The sequence below is a fragment of the Petromyzon marinus genome, chromosome 44 (genome assembly GCF_048934315.1).
Source record: "Petromyzon marinus isolate PM22_M1 ecotype Great Lakes invasive population chromosome 44, UKy_Petmar_22M1.pri1.0, whole genome shotgun sequence".
NCBI lineage: Eukaryota > Metazoa > Chordata > Hyperoartia > Petromyzontiformes > Petromyzontidae > Petromyzon > Petromyzon marinus.
This window is the reverse complement of record NC_133710.1, coordinates 6,373,565-6,392,216: the sequence shown is the minus strand read 5'-3', so window position 1 is coordinate 6,392,216 and position 18,652 is coordinate 6,373,565. Positions and strand designations below refer to the sequence as shown.

General features: G+C 49.6%; 2 protein-coding genes across 6 annotated transcripts; one reads left to right on the top strand and one right to left on the bottom strand.

Moving 5' to 3' along the window:
* The first annotated feature begins 252 nt into the window (after positions 1 to 252).
* On the top strand, positions 253 to 11,446 carry LOC116951965 (uncharacterized). 4 transcript variants are annotated; one of them, XM_032970899.2, is made up of 5 exons: positions 253 to 343; positions 5,088 to 5,726; positions 6,715 to 6,804; positions 7,652 to 7,834; positions 8,237 to 11,446. In XM_032970899.2, exons 2-5 carry the CDS (start codon positions 5,090 to 5,092, stop codon positions 8,854 to 8,856), a joined length of 1,530 nt encoding a protein of 509 aa, XP_032826790.1. In that variant the 5' UTR covers positions 253 to 343; positions 5,088 to 5,089; the 3' UTR covers positions 8,857 to 11,446. The 4 variants fall into 4 exon arrangements, with proteins under 4 accessions (XP_032826790.1, XP_032826793.1, XP_032826791.1 ...); XM_032970900.2 differs by lacking the exon at positions 253 to 343 and adding an exon at positions 381 to 836 and having other exon boundaries at positions 5,109 to 5,726; XM_032970898.2 differs by lacking the exon at positions 253 to 343 and adding an exon at positions 381 to 836.
* SARAF (store-operated calcium entry associated regulatory factor) lies at positions 9,664 to 18,652 on the bottom strand. 2 transcript variants are annotated; one of them, XM_032970914.2, is made up of 7 exons: positions 18,510 to 18,652; positions 16,379 to 16,455; positions 15,621 to 15,790; positions 14,205 to 14,613; positions 13,534 to 13,696; positions 12,752 to 12,876; positions 9,664 to 10,783 (listed from the first exon to the last, which is right to left on the bottom strand). In XM_032970914.2, the coding sequence occupies exons 2-7, from the start codon at positions 16,443 to 16,445 to the stop codon at positions 10,758 to 10,760; spliced, it is 960 nt and encodes a 319-aa protein (XP_032826805.1). In that variant the 5' UTR covers positions 16,446 to 16,455; positions 18,510 to 18,652; the 3' UTR covers positions 9,664 to 10,757. The 2 variants fall into 2 exon arrangements, with proteins under 2 accessions (XP_032826805.1, XP_032826804.1); XM_032970913.2 differs by having other exon boundaries at positions 18,420 to 18,526.

The following is an 18,652-nucleotide window of genomic DNA, read 5'->3' as shown; positions in this document are numbered from 1 at the left end:
ATCTTACGTAGGGGGACAGAGAGGGGGGGGCTCGATCGCGCGGGACTTCACCGGATAACGGCAACGGAGCGGCGCGCGCTGCGCTTTCCGTAGCCCCCCACCACCACCACCCCGCCGCTGAGATTCAACCCTCACGTAAGATGGCCGGCGAATTTCACCCCTTCCGCCGCTCGGATTCAACCCTCCCGTAAGATGGCCGCCGAAGCTGAACCCCCCCCGCCGCCGCTGGGATTCAACCCTCGCGTAAGATGGCCGCCGCCGCTCACCACCCTCCGCCGCTGAGATTCAACCCTCGCGTAAGATGGCCGCCGAAGCTCACGCGCCGCTGGGATTCAACCCTCACGTAAGATGGCCGCCGCCGCCACCACCGCTCACCCACCTCGCCGCCGCCACCCCCCGCTGTCCACCGCCACCCCCTCCTTTCTCTTCACCTCCTAGAATCAACGCGAGCGACTAGGTTGGAGTTAATCCATCGCACTTTCCTCCTCTCTCAGAGATCGCACACACACAACGCGTTGCGGCTCCGTTAAAGGTCAAGGGCAGCAGCGTCGGCTTGGCCGACCCGGTCGCCCGCGAGAGTTGTTGAGCTCCTCTCTGCGCCAGTGGACGTTCTCCCTTCCTCTCTCCCCCCTCTCTCTCTCTGTCTTCGTGTTCCCCGCGGGGTTTTTTTTCCACCCCCCCCCCCACACTGTCCAAGTGGTTTTTTTTTCGGCCGCTTGCGAGCGCTTCGGGGCTCGCCTTCGAAGACGCAGCCGCCCCGCAACGCAGGGGCAGGGAACTTCCCGAGCAAAGGAGGCCTTGGCGAGCACTACCGGCGAGCAGTCCTTTCCCCCCCGGTAAATAAAGTGTTTAATCTTGACACACATATGTAGCGTTGTTAGCGAGCACCTATTAAGGCCGGGACGGCACACGAAGGGTCGTGGGTGGTCCGCACCGCGCCCGCCTTTATCTCCCGCGAGTGGCGGGTCTTTACTACACCGCACCGGATACTCGTTTGAGGCCGAGTAGACCTAGGGGAGACCCAGGTACCAGTTCAGATAATCGTCACCGATGGTGTCGTTGGCCGTGAGCGGGAATCGAACCCCGGGTTAGCCGGGTTCGTAGCGCAACGTGCTTACACTACTTACACTACCGCAACAACATCAACTATCTCCATTAAGTGGCGGTGACGTGCCCACGGCGCTTGTGCCAGGCTAGGTGCACTTTGAGGCCACGTCAAGTGTCGAACGTTGAGGCAGGAAGTCACGGGGCAGACTCAGGTGCCACGGGTCGACTGACTGAGATGACTGGCTGATGCACCACTGTGCCCCCTACTGTGCCAACCTGCTGTGCTTTAGCCACCCGGCGCTCCGCTCGTTGTTGTGAGCGTCGCTCCTCCGCCCTCCGTTGTTGTTGGAGGGCGACTGCCTCCAACTGCCCAGTAGCGACCTTCACGAGCCTCCTCCACAGAGGCCGATCTTGACACCGCTGGTACCAGTCATCGGCAAGTCCACTCAGCTCCACGTCCTCCTGTACCACATCACTCCATCTCTTCTCTAGCCCGTGCCGCGCCCGTTTAGCCCCCTCGATCCGGCCGAACAAAAGCTGTTTCGGCATGCGGTGGCTGGGCATGCGGGCTACATGGCCCAGCCAACGCAGCCTTGCCCGCCGGAGGAGCTCACCGATGGGACCTTGCCCAGATCTTTCCAGGATTTGTGAGCGCCTCACACAATCCAGCCTGGTTAAACCGGATGGATCGTAGGCAGGCCAGCCTAAATGTTTCTAACCGGCGAAGATGTTCCATTAAGGGGGTCCACGTTTCGCAAGCGTAGAGAAGGGAGGGAATGACCGTGACCGAGAAGACCTGAAGCTTAGTGCGGAGCGACAGACCAGGTAGCTTCCACACAGCGTTACGCAACCGATGAAAAGATATTGCTGCTCGACTGATTCGGAGTGAGACCTCTGCTGTTAAACCGGAGCCGGTCATAAGCACACTGCCCAGGTATGGGAAACTCTCCACTCTCTCCACAACTGCCCCATCACCAGTTGTGAGTTGTGGGGGTGGAGTGTCCGATGGGACAAAATACCCAGGCAAGTGCTTAGTATTGGCAAGCTCCAGGTTCAGCAGCAGCACCTTCAACTCTTCCTCTGAGTGAGCAGCAATTACCAGATCATCCACATACATAAATAGCATGGTTGAACAAGAGGGTATCTGTACCAGATGGAAATTCCTCCAGTACAGCTATTGAAGACTTCACGAACTACCTAGTCTAAAAATATGTTAAATAATGTGGGAGCCAGAGGACATCCCTGTCTATCCCCAAGGTGAACAGAAAATGGCTCCAACTCCCAGCCATGTAGTTTTACCCGGGTCCGCTTACCATCATGAAGGTCCTTAATGATCATGAGCAGAGAGTCAGGGACTCCGAAAGCACGAAGAACAACCCAGAGCCCAGGCCTACTGATGGTATCATAGCCCTTGACCAGGTCAATAAAGCAGAGATGTAGGTTTTGTTGGAATTCCTTACACCTCTGCTGTAGCAGATGGACAGAAAATATGGCATCTGTGCATGACCGCCCTTTCCTGAAACCGCATTGGGGCTCCACAAGCCTCTCCTCAGCGTGCCTGGCAAAGCGATGTTGAATAATCCTTGCCAGGACCTTTCCCGACAAACTGAGTGAGATGCCCCTGTAGTTGTTACAGTCTGTGCGGTCCCCCTTCTTAAAGAGGGGGACCACCAGGGCATCCTTCCAATCCTGCGGAACTCGTCCAGTGGTCCAGACTGGTCAGTTGACAGATCAGCTCCAAGGTAGGTCCTGGTGTCAAGGACATGGGCCCGCATCTGCTGTTCCGTCACTATGTAGTCCAGCAGATATTCTTGCTTGGACCCGGCATGCATCCATGATGTTGTGTGGATGCACCAATGCCGGAACAGCGTCAGTCAGTTTAACATGTAGGTTTTCGCGACCAATATCCATAAGAGGTTTTTGGGTTAGATCACATTTATTTATGCGATCTAACCCAAAAACCTCTTATGCCGGAGCAGCTTATTGGTAATTATCCATGGGCTGCACAAAAATCTAGCAGCCTCCTGCCGTTTGTTATTGAGCTGATCTGGCCCATGCCTTCCAATCACTCCAGACCAGGTACCAGCATCATGACCAACTCGGGCATTGAAGTCACCCAACAAGATGACTCAATCCCAAGGGGCCACTTTAGCTAGCACCTGTGACAGGAGGTCATAGAAGGCATCTGACTCATCGGCCTTGCCTGCATACCCTCACGGATGTTTGTCTTCGGTGGGGGCATAAATAACCACTTCCACCACTCCTCGCCTCTGGTTGATGGGAAGGCGAGCCCAAAGTAGCCTGGGGCTTACAGCTTTCCGCACCTCACCGCCACGCTCCCACGCCCCCCCTTCATTCTTTTGTTCAGAAGAAGAGCCACTCCCTGTTGTGTTTGGTAGTCTCCTGCCCCGAGTAGAGGACTGTCCACCCCTCATAGTGGGTGGAGCTAGAGCCGGGTCCACCGGACCTCCTGAATACCACAGAGATCCAGGCGGTACCAGTCCAGCTCCCGACAGAGGAGTGGCAGCCTCTCCTCCGCAGTGAACGTTCAAACATGCCACGTGGCCACCCGTAGTGGTTTTTTGTTGTTTCTGGAGGAACCCTGAGGGTAAGGATTCAGTCTCCTGGCTCCGCCAAATGGGATTTGGCCAGGAGACGTCATAGAGGCCTGTCCCCCCGGGGCCTCCGGCACAAGCTTATTAATTAAAAATTTTAATCGTTGTTTGATGGTAATTAATTGAAGGTGGAGGGGTTACCAGCCCCTCGCACCAGTCCAGAGCCCCCATTTGGCCGCTGTGGTGGTTACAAACGCCATGAGGGGAACGGCCAATGTATATTTGCCCTCCCCCCACGGCACTGCTCACCACAGCGTTGCCGTCCGGCACCAACGAGGTAGGGGGTTGTTTTTGCCAGACTTGCACTACCGCACCATTCTATACACACGCGCAATTATACAAGCGTGTGTACAATGGGTGCTGATATGTGCAGATTAAAAAGTGCGCTCAGAAGCACGGAGAGCCGCACGCTTGGAATTAAATTGAAAGAACGCTTACGATTAGCACAGTTGCGCTATGTACGGTGCGAAAGAAGCTCTGCATACTTTACATGCGTTGGAGAACATACGCAGGCTCTTGACTTGCTCGTTTAAACTATTCATAAACGAAAGCATGGCTGCAAAGGATGATGACCGATGGTTGAGAATAACCCCTGAGTGGCAGCCAAGGAATGGAACGCGTCTTGTGAGTTCGATGTTCATGGACGAGATACATAACCGTCTCAACCCATACGGTGTACCCCGTATTCTTGTACAGGGAAATTGAGTTTTCAGGTCCATACAGCCGTTTCAATACGGGCAAATAATTTTTATTTTATTTCTTTGTGTTTTCCCTTGTGATGGGACTTTGTAAGATGAACGTTGAGATGTATAAGGGCACGGGGTGACCAATAACGTCTGAATTGGTCTGTAATAAGGTAGGCACTGAAGGGTTTGACAGGTTTGGAGATGGAGCGACGAAATCAGGTCGTGTGCAGGTGCCAAGTGTATTGGCATTGGAAGGATTGTGAGAGCTGGCCATGGCTAGGCATATGCCTTCAAGGTTCTCGTGACTAGGGATTTGCGGACAGTGATGGTATACAATCTATACAAATGATAGCTGTAACGTGACAGTCGTTTAAAAAAGACAGACTTTGGGGTGTTTGTGGATTGTACCACGCTTTGTCAGGGAAGTCTGACATTTCACGCCACGCGCTGGGAGCTTCTTCAGGAGCTGAATTTAACTTCTGAACGTTGGACATGGTGCCGAGCAACTCAATGTACACAACTTAAAAACACGTCAGAGAGGGTTACAGCACAACCCTGGAAAACTTAGATTGTGGGAAGGCAGACATAATCTTGGCACATGTCCTTTCCCCACACCTTTTAATTGTTGTCCTTCCCCTGCACCTCGAATTAGCGCAGTTGGCTACGTATGGTGCGAAAAATTTTGACATACGTACATAAATGAATGTAGACGTTTTGCCCACTGTCACTCACGTTGCAGCGATGGCGTGCGCCGTGGCAGAGCCGGACCCGCGCGGGGACTTCCCGGCGTGGCTGGCGACGCGCGGCATGAAGCTCAAGTTCGCCGACGCCATGGAGCGCGAGCTGGGCATCAGCGACTACGAGGAGCTGCTGGCGTGCGCCGAGGACGCGCAGGTGACGGCCGAGCTGCTGGGCGCCGCCCGCGACCGCCTGCCCTTCGCCTTCTACGCCGTGCTGCGCCGGCTCGTGCGCGCGCTGGCGCCGCGGCAGCGACAGCGGTGGTGGAGGCGCCAGCGCCGACAAAGCCGCAGCCGGGAGCCGCTGTCCGGCAACGGCCAAGACTACGGGAAGGAGGAGCGAGCCAGGGACGATGAAAGCGGCGGCGGCGGCGGCGATGAGGAGGAGGATGATGAGGGGCCGGGAGGGTGCGCCCCCGGCTGCGAGGGAGTCCTGGCGAGTCGCGCCGTCCTCGACGCCATCGTGGCCACGCTGAGCTCCCTGAGCCGCGAGCTGCTGCAGTCGGCGCAGAGATTCCGCTGCCTGGAGCCGGCGCTGCCGACTGAGGTGGTGACACAAACGCCACGGATGTGTGCCAGCGATGGGAGGACAGGCGGTTATTGCATCAGGCCATCCCAAAGTACTCCCATCTCAAGAGAAGGTGTGTGGCAGCCATGTTTTAGACCTGCGTAGGTTTCAGTGGTTGTGCTATATAGGTCTCTGGTGTGTTGTTTGATCGTACTGAATGTTGCTCGGCACGATATCCAAGGTTTCACTCCACTTGCCGTGGGCTTCTTCAGGCGCTGAATTAACTGGAACCATTTTTTTGTCAATCCACTGCTGAATGAGGGTTCACCCCCCGCCTCCCCAACTGGGAAGATCATGGAGGTTGTTTGACCACTCTTAATGCAGGTGAGTGTAGGGTAGTGAAGGCATCTGGCCTCTGGGAGTGTAAAAGTAGAGAATAATGGAATTTTCTGCACTTGTGCAGTCATCGAATGTTACATTTGGTTAGCCGGGTTCGTAGCACAACGTGCCAACCGCTTACACTACCGCAACATCAACAATCGCCATTAAGTGGCGGTGACGTGCCCACGGCGCTTATGCCAGGCGATGTGCACGTTGAGGCCACGTGAAGTGTCGAATGCCCGCTGGCAGGAAGTCACGGGGCAGACCCAGGTGCCACGGGCCGACTGAGATGACTGGCTGATGCACCACCTGTGCCCCCTACTGTGCCACACTTGCTATGCTTTTTCAACCCGCTTATTCTGTATGTTGAACTTCTTTCTCACCATATGTAGCCAACCGTGCTAATCAGAGTTGTGGGGAAGGACAACAAACTAAGCAGTTGCAAATAAATGAGTTTTCAATCTATATTCAAGTGGATAGCTCCAGTGGCTTCCTAATATCGGAAGAGGATTCCAGATGCCGCGTGAGACTCGCCGAGGTTTCCTGGATAAGTAAACAAAAACTGGCGGTTTCATTGAATGAGCTCTTGGCAGGCATTGAAGTGGTTATTTGGTGCCATTTACAGAATTTGTTTCCTAACGAGACACGAAGCTCTACCATCTGTAGGAGTTCTCTGGAGATTCCGACAGCGAGAGAGGTGATTGTCCTCATGGCTGTTCTCATCTTCATTATCCCTGCAGCTGAGGTCTCCCAGGCTGTGGAGGAGGCTTCTCCTGGCTTCCGTGAAGATTGCTTCGATGTCACCCGCATTAAAAAAGACCCATACGAAGGTGCCATCCAGCATTTAAATCGATAAACAAGACAAAATGCATATAAAGTACATCGTTTCTGCATAATGCTTTACAACAATCGTTTGAAATCAATTTGCCTATTTTCAGTCGGGCAAGTTGCTAATAGCGACACATTTTACACAATAATTATGTTCATACTGGGATCTTCTTTGTGATAATTATTTTGACCCCCACCCCCCCCCTACAGACAGATGGACGGACAGAGCTAACAGATTAACAGCCTCAGGGCCGTCCGTCACGAGTGGGAACATTTTCCTTATTCGTATATGTAACTTCTACATTTTCAGACAGGAAATGTCCCTCGTTATCAGCCTCTTCCTCTTTTATCGCACCTTGAGATGCGGTCACAATATAACAGTACCAATGCCTGACTCAGCTGATGTGACCCAGAAGGTCGAAACTGGTCCAGAGTTTGCTTACTTAAACGAGTGCCGGTATGAAATATTGGCTCGGAAGGCCCATAGGCTGATGGACAAGCTCTGAAAATGTGTCTAATTACCTCTGTACGTTCAGTACGTGTGTGTATACACCTGTGGTAGCATAGCAGTTAGCGCTCTGCACTCTGAACCCGACGACCAAAGTTCGATTCCTGCTCACGGCCAATGCCAAAGAAAATTATCCGAACCATTCTTGGGTCTCCCCTAGATTAACTCAGCCTCAATGAGTACATGGTACTATGTGTAAACATCACAAAGGCAGCCAGGCACGATGCTGGCCACCCACCCCCTCGTGTGCCGTGCCGGCCTTCATAGGTGCTACTCGCTAACATAACTTGCCCCAACAGTCTGTTGAGGGTAAAACGTGAGATCTTTGTCTAAACCCGCAGAAGCGGATCTCGTGCCAGACGCTGGCACCCTCGTGAGCGACTGTCTGGGTCAGAGTTTCACTGCGGTCCTGGCCGCCCCTCGGCTGAAGGAGGAGGTGGAGGAGGCGACGGCATTTGAAGACCCCGAGTCTCCTCCGGAGGCCGGGGAGTGGGAAGACGACACGTGGCCGACACAACCGCAAGGTCACATGACACGTGTTTGTGTCTGTCCCTTTGTAGTTCTCCATCACTACCACCCTTAAAAGCAGTCCTCCTCAAGCAGCGGTGGCAAGAACATTGGTCACTTTCAGCTCTTGAAATGCTCATGTATTGATATACGACTGTTAAAACTACGGTTCCTATGGCTATGTTAACATCGAGATAAGAATGAATTGAAGAAACTTGGTTTTCCATTTCGTACCTAAGTCTTCATCGGAACTCCCTGCCATCGTGTCTCTTCCAAAGGTCCTACGACCTTGCTCAATTCCAGATCATCTGCTGTACTATCATTAGGTCTGTTACTGAGTGCATCTGCAATAATAAAAAAAGAGTGCAGTTGTGCGGTTCTTTCTATTAACGACTCGTGCTATCTTAATGCGCCACCAGGCAATGCCGAATGGAGCCACAACCAAGAGGACACGGCACCCATCCTGCCCCAGCCCCCCACCGACGCCTACATCTACCCCGACTACGCCGCTAAACCCTCACCACCGGGGCGCCGGTGCATACCCACTGGCCGTCCGTACAACCAGCGACAGACGTTGCCACCGCCAGCGCCACCACTACAACCACCACCAGCCTCTCACATCACCGCCGCCGCAGCCACTGTCGGCCTCGGTGGCGGCCCCTTCACGTGCGCCACCTGTGGCCTCGGCTTCGGGACAAAACGCTGCGCGCAGGCGCACGCGCGCACGCACACACAAACGGGCGGGCGCGCGTTCAGCTGCGAGGTGTGTGGCAAGGCCTTCACGCTGCGCTGCAACCTGTACCGGCACAAGCAGATGCACGCGGCTGACAAGCCGTTCGAGTGCAGCGCCTGCGGCCGGCGCTTCAGCAAGCGCATGCACCTGCGCGTGCACTTCTCGGCAATGCACAAAGTGGTGGTGGCACCGGTACAGGGGGCTCCGGCGTCAGCGGCTGAAGGCTCCGGCGTCGGTGCAGCGCTGGGAGGACACGGGAGAAATGGTCACCTGGTGGTGTCGGGTTATGGGCACAGGGCGCTGTAATACAATGAAATGACCGATCAGCCATCAGCCCATATATGGTTGTGAAACCTGAATCGAGATATATTGTATTGATGCTCATCGTCGATCCGAGAGCCAAGTTGGAGTATCGAGTTATTGAGGGTTAATCACCGAGTTGATTCATTGGCAAGTGATCCATGGATCGAGTAATCCCATCGGTTAGGATAGCGTCATGTGAAATGGCTTTTTTTTTTAGCTAATATCGGCGGCATCGAATGACAAGGACGATGCTGTTGTTGTTTCAAGACTGGCATGTTTAAATACAAGTCAATCATGAATACATTCATGTGTTCCTGCTATTCTCATAGCACAGGCTATCTCAAAGGCGCGATGCATCTACATACATACTTCTTTCAAACCGTACATAGCCAACCGTGCTAATCAGAGGTGCGGGGTGAAGGAGGTTACATCGTAGTCTGCACTTTAAGGGACAGCTGCAACCACGGTCCCCTGCCGCAGGACGACTCTTCTGCATTGGAGGGAGGCGCGGTGTAATGATTGTGAGGACGTTGCTGTGCGAGATTTAAGTAATTTGCGGGTAACTTGAAAAATGTGGGCCTTGGTCAACACTTTTGATTGTTGCCGGAAACTTTAAGGGCCACTGTGAAGCTGAGGGTGGGTCGTCTTGGTTAACGCACAACTGCGTTCTTAACCATGGCGGCTGCTGGACTCTTGACCACAAACCTTTGCAACTCGCAGGAAATGTGCTGCCAATCTGTCACGTTAAATAATGTAACATGCCCTGCCAAGTGTGTGCATGCATTTAATAAGGCCCTGTTGACACACTGCTGTTACCAAGTCATTGTTTTTAATACATGGACAGGACATATGACAACACAAACCCATATAGCCATACAAAGTCACCGACAACACATTTGGCGTGCATCAGTAGATACGTTTTCAACGACGCGTTATATTTAAATCACATTTACAGAAAATCTATCATTTACAAATATCACTTTAAAAACTAACAAATCATTTGTAGCTTAAGACATTCTCATCACATTTCTAAACTGGATTTTATGGTCATTTTGCGATCATGTGGTCACACAAGAGATATGTTGACTCAATGGAATTTTCTAAATCGGCCAAAACCACACCATCCGGTATTTGGTTCTGGCTTGTGACCACCCAGACGTTGCCAAGAAGTAAAAGTGGTTTGGTGACTAGTCAGGGCACTGAGTTGAGGCCACAGAAATTCTGGGGAAGCTGGTTTCTAAAGCGTAAAGTTAACCAATGGCCACAAAAACATTGCTTTGGCTTACAGCAGCTCTGCCTAAAAAAACCCAAATGGATTGTCACATGACAAACATCTATTGCAGAGCATGTACACTAGATAGTGAGGATAAGAGGTGAATGAAGGAACTTCAGAAATAGTTATGTGACAACTTCCAGAGGTTAATTCTATTCATCATGGGGTGATGTTACACTGCTGAGTTGCAAAAAAAATTAAATTAATCTTACGACTTGAAATAGAACAGATGGAATGTGATTGGGAAGAAAAAGCAAACATAAGGATGCAACCCCTGGTCTTGTCGAGAAGACCCTAAAACAAGCAATAATGTATATTTTCCACAAAAGACTTACTGTTCCTGTATGTATTAAGATGCTAAATGTTTTGTATGAGGTTATGCAGGAGCCTGTAAGATGGATACCAAAGATGAATATCTGACCCAGAGCTGCATTCTAGGATTAACAATGAGAGCCAATTCTGGTTTCCATGGTAGCACGTATCATCAGTAGTTGCCGAGCGATGGTTGCTGTTGATCTAAGCTTCCATGCGCCACACAGAGAAAATAATAAAGCATGCTTCAGTCAGACGTCGGACTTATCACTCCACTCATGTGCGCTGCATCAAAGATCCGGTGGTGAGCAGGGAGGAATCAGCGACGGGTCGTGCCTCCAAAACCTGCCGACAAAATAACAAGAGAAATTGTGCATATGCATGGCTTGTGGAACGCTCATACTCAAAAGTATTTCATGAGCAACAATAAAGCACGTTCCAATCTGCACTACCAGATGGGGTTACGCCACACGTGACGTAAAATGATGCCGTGCACAACGAGGTTACTGAGAGGGCAGGCATGTGCGCCTTGGCCGGCAATGCAAATTTTTTTTGCGCTGGTAATCGCCAGGTTTTGGGCTAGTTTCCTATCGGGCAAGTCTCTAATAGAAAATAGAAATAATAAATAATAATAGAAACTGCACATTGGATCATCTTCGTGAGAGTTATGCCTTCCCTTCGTTACAGACAGACGGACACAGTAAATGCATAAAAACTTTCCACCTTCGTTGCAAAGCATTTAATAAAAAAAGCGACGAACGCCATTCTGTTGATGTTGCTCAAGAATAGATGGGGTTCATGTTTGGTGCCGGCAGTTGGCAAGGTGTGGTGACAGCGACCAGTCAAGGCAATGCCCGGGGTTTGCTTATTGCTCTGCTTTTATAATTACCCACACACATTGTACATAACAATCACTAGGCATGTAACAATTCACCTATTCCCCTCTCCCCCCGTTTCCCCAGTGTGTTGAATTGTCACGATTCAAGAAATTATATATTTTTTGTCTCATTTGTCCTCTCCTGTTTGCCCTACTTTATTCATCCATTTAGCCTAATAGGGGCATTTTCATTGACCAGTATGGCCAAACAACCCTGCACACCAAAAGCATATAAAGGTCTTCATATGGTAGTGGATTAATAGCGGCCTGTACACACAATTTGCAAAATCACAATAAATTATTGCAAGTGCAGATGAACTCTACAAGTATAAAATATTGTGAGCGTAAGAATCTGTTTCAACCAACGATTCCATTAAGAGTTACACGCCTAACATTACCATGTATAAATTAGAGGCCTAATACTAGACATTATACATGACGCCAGTACTTCTGCATCTAACATACAGCAGTTTTACATTAAAACTAGCCGTTAAAAGCTTAAGATAAATTCATAGAAATAATTTCACCAAGATAGCCGCTGACATTTCGCAAAATGCGTCACGCCATTTTGAAAACCGCCCTGCGAATGGAAATGCCCGTCGAGCGGTGGCGTAACGATCAAAAACAGTTTGCTTATCTTGCTTTATATCTATAGAGCTTCGCTCAAGGCGCTTAACATAGTATAAAAAAACGGTGACAATAGAATGATCTAGATCAGGGGTCACCAAACTACGGCCCGCGGGCCGCATGATGTCAGTCCATCAGGCCTGCCGACGGTACTTAAATTTGGTTGATAAAACGTATGGAATACGAGACGTGATACAATTTAAATATTATGTTTAGAATACTAGGAGATCTTCATGCATGCGGAGACCTTCTGACTGCTATGTTCCTTAAATTTACAATTTTAAATTATTGTATCTAGATTTTCGTGTTTATTGTAATGTTTGCTTATTTCGCGCCATCCCAAGTACTTCCCCGGCTCGTGGTAGCTCCGCCTAAGCTCTGACGTTACCATGGTTTCCATGGCAACACACACAAACACGCTTCTTTCCCGCCCCCAGATTTTCCAGCTGTCAACACAGGTCCGACGCTCCAGAAATATGTATTTATTATGCGGCCCGCGCTCGTCATTCTTTCAGTTATCCGGCCCACTGTGAAAAAAGTTTGGTGACCCCTGATCTAGATGGAAAGGGGAGTGCAAGGGTTGAGGAATGAGTGACCGCAATAGAGGGTACGTATGGATCACAAAAGGGTAGGGGAGGGACGTGGAGGGGAGTGAGGGAAGAGAATGGGCAATAGCAGAGGTGAGGCTTTAAGAGAACAAGGGAAGGCGGCGGTTACAGAGGGGGACCGAAATTTTTGTAACTTCTTCTGCACCATTCGTAGCCAACCGTGCTAATCGGAGGGTGTGTGCTGCGTGTCGTCGCACTCACCCGATGCGGTGCGCGTGCCACCTCCGCCACTGAAGTTGGGTACGCTGCGAGAGTTGCTGCTGCTGCTACTGCTCCCAAACCACGACGGGTTATGCGCCGTCTGATGGTGGTACGTCGGGCCCGAACTGCCGCACGGGAGAAACTCGGCAGGGTCACCGACGGATCGCATGTCCACGAGCGTGCTTACTACAACCACGTGAAAGGCCACGGTGGTGACGGTGTGTGACGTAACGTTTTTTTTTTTTTTGCATTAACTTTATGTTTTGCTTTCCACGCATTTATACAGCGGCACCGAAAAATTTGATTGAACCGCATCAACACGTTTAACACTGTCCGTTCTTCTCAAAGCATGTTGGTTTCCTGGGCAGAGTTAATGTGTTATTAAAACTAGTTGGGAGGGGGGGTGGGGGGGGGTGACATGACAGGTTTTTTTGTTGTGGTCTTCGCGTCATCTCGTCTGCTTAAGAATTAACTTACGTATAGAGATGTATCACTCTTTTAAGACATTTCACACCAAGTCCCAAAAAGCCTGTGGTGGGATTTTTTTTTAATGTTGCTGGATAATATTGGTCTGGATAACCAAACATATTTCTACTTTTGTGAAGACGCAGAACAAAGTTCTGCTTATATTTTGCTTATACCCATAGATCACCCTGTATACTGGTTCCGCACCTTCTTATGATTTTTGGACCGCCTATCACCCGAACCACCCAGATACAGACCATGGTCGATGATGATGATGGTCACCGTGTGCGGTACGTGCATGCGTTTGCGGCACTCACTTGCGGCTGCCCAGCAGGTATCCCATGAGGCCTCCCGCGCCCATCCCCGACCAGAACCCGGGGCCCGTGGCCGCTTGTTCCGCGCCTGGCGGGCGGCGCATGCGCGGCTCTCCCGGCGCGGCCCAGCCGTACGACGGTGGCGGTGATGACCCTGCCGGGTAGCCTGCGGTCATAGAGAATCCAAACACAGGGTCAGATCGGTGGAGGCGGTCCAGACTTGAATCCAGGATTTCAGGTGGCGCCAGCTCACAGCTCCCACACAGTATTATCCTCCTTGAACGAGCCAGGCCACCTGAAGTGAAGTTTTTTTCGGGTGAAAGTCACACTAACCTCGATGATAGAATAATGCACTTTATTTAACCAGAAAAAACTTAATGGAATGTCAACGCATTATTTCAAAGGGGGCCCCTACATTTAGATGTTAATACATGCTTTAGGTGCAGCAGGAATCCACAGTTAACAGGATACAATCCAAGCATTTCAGTAACAAATTCCATCCAGATTTAAGAATCCACTGTTGCAGTGCCAATTTGTGACCACCTTGTAGCCCCAAGCATGGTGATTCTCAGACTGACTTCCATCTCAGAAATGACCAGGCACAACTCTGAACTAGTATTTAGAGATCCGGTGAAACAGGGTACTTCGGTCATAGACAGTGCAGCCAAACTAACCTGAGCTGGGGTTCTGGTTCTTGAAGGAGTAGGGTGGCGGTGGTGGTGGGTATGCAGGACCGGTACCAAGCCCAGACGCGTGCTGCTGGTGCACATCATCGGCGGGCGGGTACGGAACGTCTTGCCCTCCAGTGCCACCACCGCTCAGGAATAACTTGTAGACCCCAAAAGCGACTCCTATCAGGACCAGGATGATCAACACCCCCGAACCATTGCCCTTGCCGTCGGGCAAGGGGTTGTTGGACCTCCAGCCTCCAGTTCCCGCGCCGCCGCCACCGCCCACCAGCGAGTACTCGAGGCCGCATGAACCCCGCAGCACATACGGGTCGTCTGGGTAGTCGTAGCCCTCGCAGCTCACGGAAATGCTGCCAAAACGGTACGAGCTGCCCATGTCCGCCTTGCACTCCCACTACAGGGTTGGAGGGACAGGAGGACGGAAGACAGCAGGGTAAGAAGGGGCAAGGGAAGGGATAGGAGTGAGGAGGGGCAAGCAGTGTACAAGTTGGCAAGTGGCGTAGCATGGTTGGTGTGGGGCCCAATTTCCCCTTTCTTTGTAACCCGGTGCCGGCGCCTCTCTAACCTGGGGGCTTGCATAATCAATAGCTACGTCACTAAAGTATAGTGGTGCCAGGACTGTGAGATGTGCTGAATATGCTTCTGATTTAAAGCAGGAGAGTGTTTAAGCGGGAGTGGAGGGGGGGAATCTTTTCCCTAACTGAATATGATGTACGTTTGGCAGACCACACATTAACACGCCACGATCTCACTGAAATAAGCAACTGATCGACATAATATTAGAAACGAAACTACAGTAAAACTTTGGATTGCGAGTAACTTGGTTTGCGAGTGTTTTGCAAGACGAGCAAATTTTTAAAATAAACTTTAATTTGATAAACGGGCGAGGTCTTGCAATACGAGTAGTACGTATACGCTTTGTCTGCCGAGCGTCACGTGATCACAACTGATATACGAGTGCTTTTATATACGAGCGCTTTGGATTACAAGCACGTTTCCAGAACAAATTATGCTCGCAATCCAAGGTTTTACTGTATTTTATTTTTCCAAGTAAAATCTGCTGAGCTATATATCTCTTTTTCAGAAGTGACCTGGCCACAAATGATAGCTCAACAAAGTGGCTTATTGTGTGGAAATATATAGCAGTTAAATACTCTCAACATGTGATGTTGATTCTAAACGTGGAGGGAAAAACCGGAGCCAGAGAAAAATACACGCAACCATGGGGAGAGAGACACGCAAACTCCAAATATACAACAGGCGTCAGGGTCAGGATCGAACCCACAACCTCCTGCATAGCAGGCGAGGTAGTTAACATCTCCGAGCCACCGTGGCATCCCACACACAGTATTTGCCCATCCTAAAATGTTTCCCTCTCGCCCCAGTCGATGCGACAACAACCTGCACGTCGACGCCATCGTGGCCACGGTTAAGGCACTGCACCACGTCTGGCGTGAACGATGAGCAGCCACCCACGCAGCGCAGCTGAGGCACGGCGGCGGAGCGCCGGCCGGCTGTCATCTTGCCGGTGTGCAGAGTCAGCGCCGAGACGTCCCGCAGCAGCAAGCGGTCTGCACGGTCACGAGCACAGTTACGCACACGCGGTCACAACACAGGCACGCACAATCACGTTCTCAGTCATAGTCATGCATGAGTACACACGGAGTCACCAAAGGCACATACGGTAATGCAGACATCAATGAAGTGAAATTTTAGCTTGCAAAGATTTTTTTATTGTAAAGAATTGACCAGAGCTCAGCATTTAAAGTTTAAAAAGAACGATTTTAATCCACAAGCTTGTGGGCTGGCAACCCTCACAGATAAAAGTACTGGCCAAGACGACAGGGCCCAAAGATGTAATGTAATTAAATAAGCTGTGTTGGGTACTACTGCACTAAATTGTTAAAGCCTAACCCTACCCATAAACACTAAACTCTAACTCTAAGTTCATTAACCCTAAACCATTCACACTACACAAACAAAAGTAGCGACTTCCTTAATATTTAATCAACTGAAACCCAAGGTCGGTCCGTGATTGGTCAAAAATCTGGTTTATAATTAGATAAAAATCAACAGTGACATTAACCACTTCCAAGAGAAACTGCGGATAAACAGGAACCCCACGTAAAAGCATGATGACGCATTGGAAGAGGCCTCACCATTGCCAAAACCGCTGACGTAGCCGACGGTGAGAAGTAAGACAGCCAAGGCTGGTTTGAATGCCATATCGTTGGCCCTGCAAGACAAAAAAAATATATATGCGTTGGGACATGTGTGAGGATTAAACTCAATGTGCTCAACAACAACCCGCCATTCACCACTACAGGCTCTCACCTACCTTGACAGGCCAGTGTGATAACCGTTACCAATTGCTGCACTACAATGAGAATAAAGCACCATTAACCAGAGCATAGTTTTTTACACGTTCAGCCCTTTTGCAATCCACTGCTGGATCAGGGTCTCCCCACGCTATGCGGGTCGTGGGGTTGTGTGACCACACTCGCCACAATCGTCAGTGCGGGTCGAAGTTTCTTGGTGGTCAGTTTTTAGAGGCGTGTCCTGCCCAAAGCCCACTTTCGTTAATGAGTCAATTAAATAATGCAATGCACTCCAATATGGCTGACTTTTTTTTACAAAAGGTTAAAAAGTTAGCAAAGTAATCATAAGGGAGGCGTATGTTTGGAATTGCATTGAGCGACGTAAAGAGGTTACACGTGTATTAGGCAACATACCCAAGTTAGACGCATCATACTGCCGGATGTTCATGATGCAATCAAGGTGTTGATGATGCTGATTATGTGGTGACAATTATAATGACGCTTATGACAAGAGAAAATACAATGTTGGTTATGATGTTTATGATGATGTTGGTAGTGATGAGGACGCTTATGATGGTGGTGATGCTGTTTGTAATCTTCCATGATTTTGTAATGATGTTAATAACGATGCTATTCGTAATGATGACGACGGTGATGGCGGTGACAAGCAAACCTGCATTCGCATCATCACATCCACACAACCCTGATCCACACACGTCCCACCAACCCCATTCATCGCTCTTAAAGAACACCAAAACATTCACATACTGCAACAAATACACACATACTGCAACAAATACATACATACTGCAACAAATACATACATACTGCAACACATACACACAACGTTTAAAGCACCGTGAGCTATTACACGACGATCAATTTACAAAAGGCGATGATAAAACAATCTTATAATTTTCGCATTAATATTATGCTGTATTTAAATGAATTCGGAGTTTTCCCCAATTTTCTTGTTTGAAGAAAAATATCCTCCCCATGGAGGTTAGTCAGTTCCAAATGTAGGCTTATCGCATGATACTATTTGTAATTACTAGCGAAACATTTAAAACGTAGGCTGCCGCCTGATGATGCTAGTTCTAATTAATCGCGAAACGTCGTACTCGGGATTGTAAATGTTGTGGATTAACTCTCCAACACACCCGTGTGCTGTATGAGTACCAACGTATTGGCACGTTCTAAGACTGGTGTAGACTGATCAATTTAAAAGACAATGTCATACATTACCAGAGCATGTTTTGTTTGCATGTTCACCACGAGTACTGAGTGTGCTCAATGCAGACATGATTCCTTGCAAACAGGTTTCAGTTAGGCGTTTGAATATCTTAAACACAAACTGTTTTATTGCCAGAAAGGCTAACACCCATTCTTACACTTGGCACATTGTTTACGTGACACAAAATAAAACCCCTCCGTGGCGGCTTTAAAGACACATTTATATTTACGCGATTTAACAACAAAAAAACAAACCACCCCCCCTGTAGCCTACCGCGTGTTAAACTATATTCAAGTTAAATTTTGATTTAAAGCTTTCGTGACTGCAGTAATTCATATTCTTAGCTCTTTCGGTAAAGTCACGTAGAAGGGAAACAATAAAATAATACAAATATATATATAAAACAATAAAAAATTCTCACTATTGTTTTATACATATTTTATTGTTTCGCTTCTAGGTGACTTTACCGAAAGAGCTAAGAATATGAATATATATTCAAGTTATATTCATAGCGCAAGCTCTCCCGTAAGCGACGCGCGTCTTGATGTGGGCCCAAACACAGCCCGGGCTCGCCTAATTCATCCGCCCACCACGGCCCGCTACACGCACTCGATAGACGGCAAACATTCGCCTCCATTCACTCCTCACGTCGTGTTGCCTCTCGCTCGTTGTCGCCCTTTCTCTCTGCGACGGTTGATTCGATTTATAAGTATCATGCGACGCGTTGACGCAACTTACAGCAAGCGACTTCCGCGCCAGTTGAAGACGTAGGAGGTGGTGGGGGAGTAATAACGTCACACGCGAAACGTCGTCACACACAAATTACGTCATTCGGTTTATTGACACAAGCAGTTGGGGTCCAGACTTTGGTTCTTTCGGTA

Excerpts from the sequence above, each read along its gene's own strand:
- LOC116951965 (XM_032970899.2), top strand. The coding sequence starts at position 5,090 with ATGGCGTGCGCCGTGGCAGAGCCGGACCCGCGCGGGGACTTCCCGGCG. Across the intron at positions 5,727-6,714 it reads TACTCCCATCTCAAGAGAAG|CTGAGGTCTCCCAGGCTGTG; the intron begins GTGTGTGGCAGC and ends TTATCCCTGCAG. Across the intron at positions 6,805-7,651 it reads TAAAAAAGACCCATACGAAG|AAGCGGATCTCGTGCCAGAC; the intron begins GTGCCATCCAGC and ends CTAAACCCGCAG.
- SARAF (XM_032970913.2), bottom strand. The coding sequence starts at position 18,487 with ATGATACTTATAAATCGAATCAACCGTCGCAGAGAGAAAGGGCGACAA. Across the intron at positions 14,614-15,620 it reads ACGATGGCGTCGACGTGCAG|TGGGAGTGCAAGGCGGACAT; the intron begins GTTGTTGTCGCA and ends CCAACCCTGTAG. Across the intron at positions 12,877-13,533 it reads TACCTGCTGGGCAGCCGCAA|TTCGGGCCCGACGTACCACC; the intron begins GTGAGTGCCGCA and ends CCCGTGCGGCAG.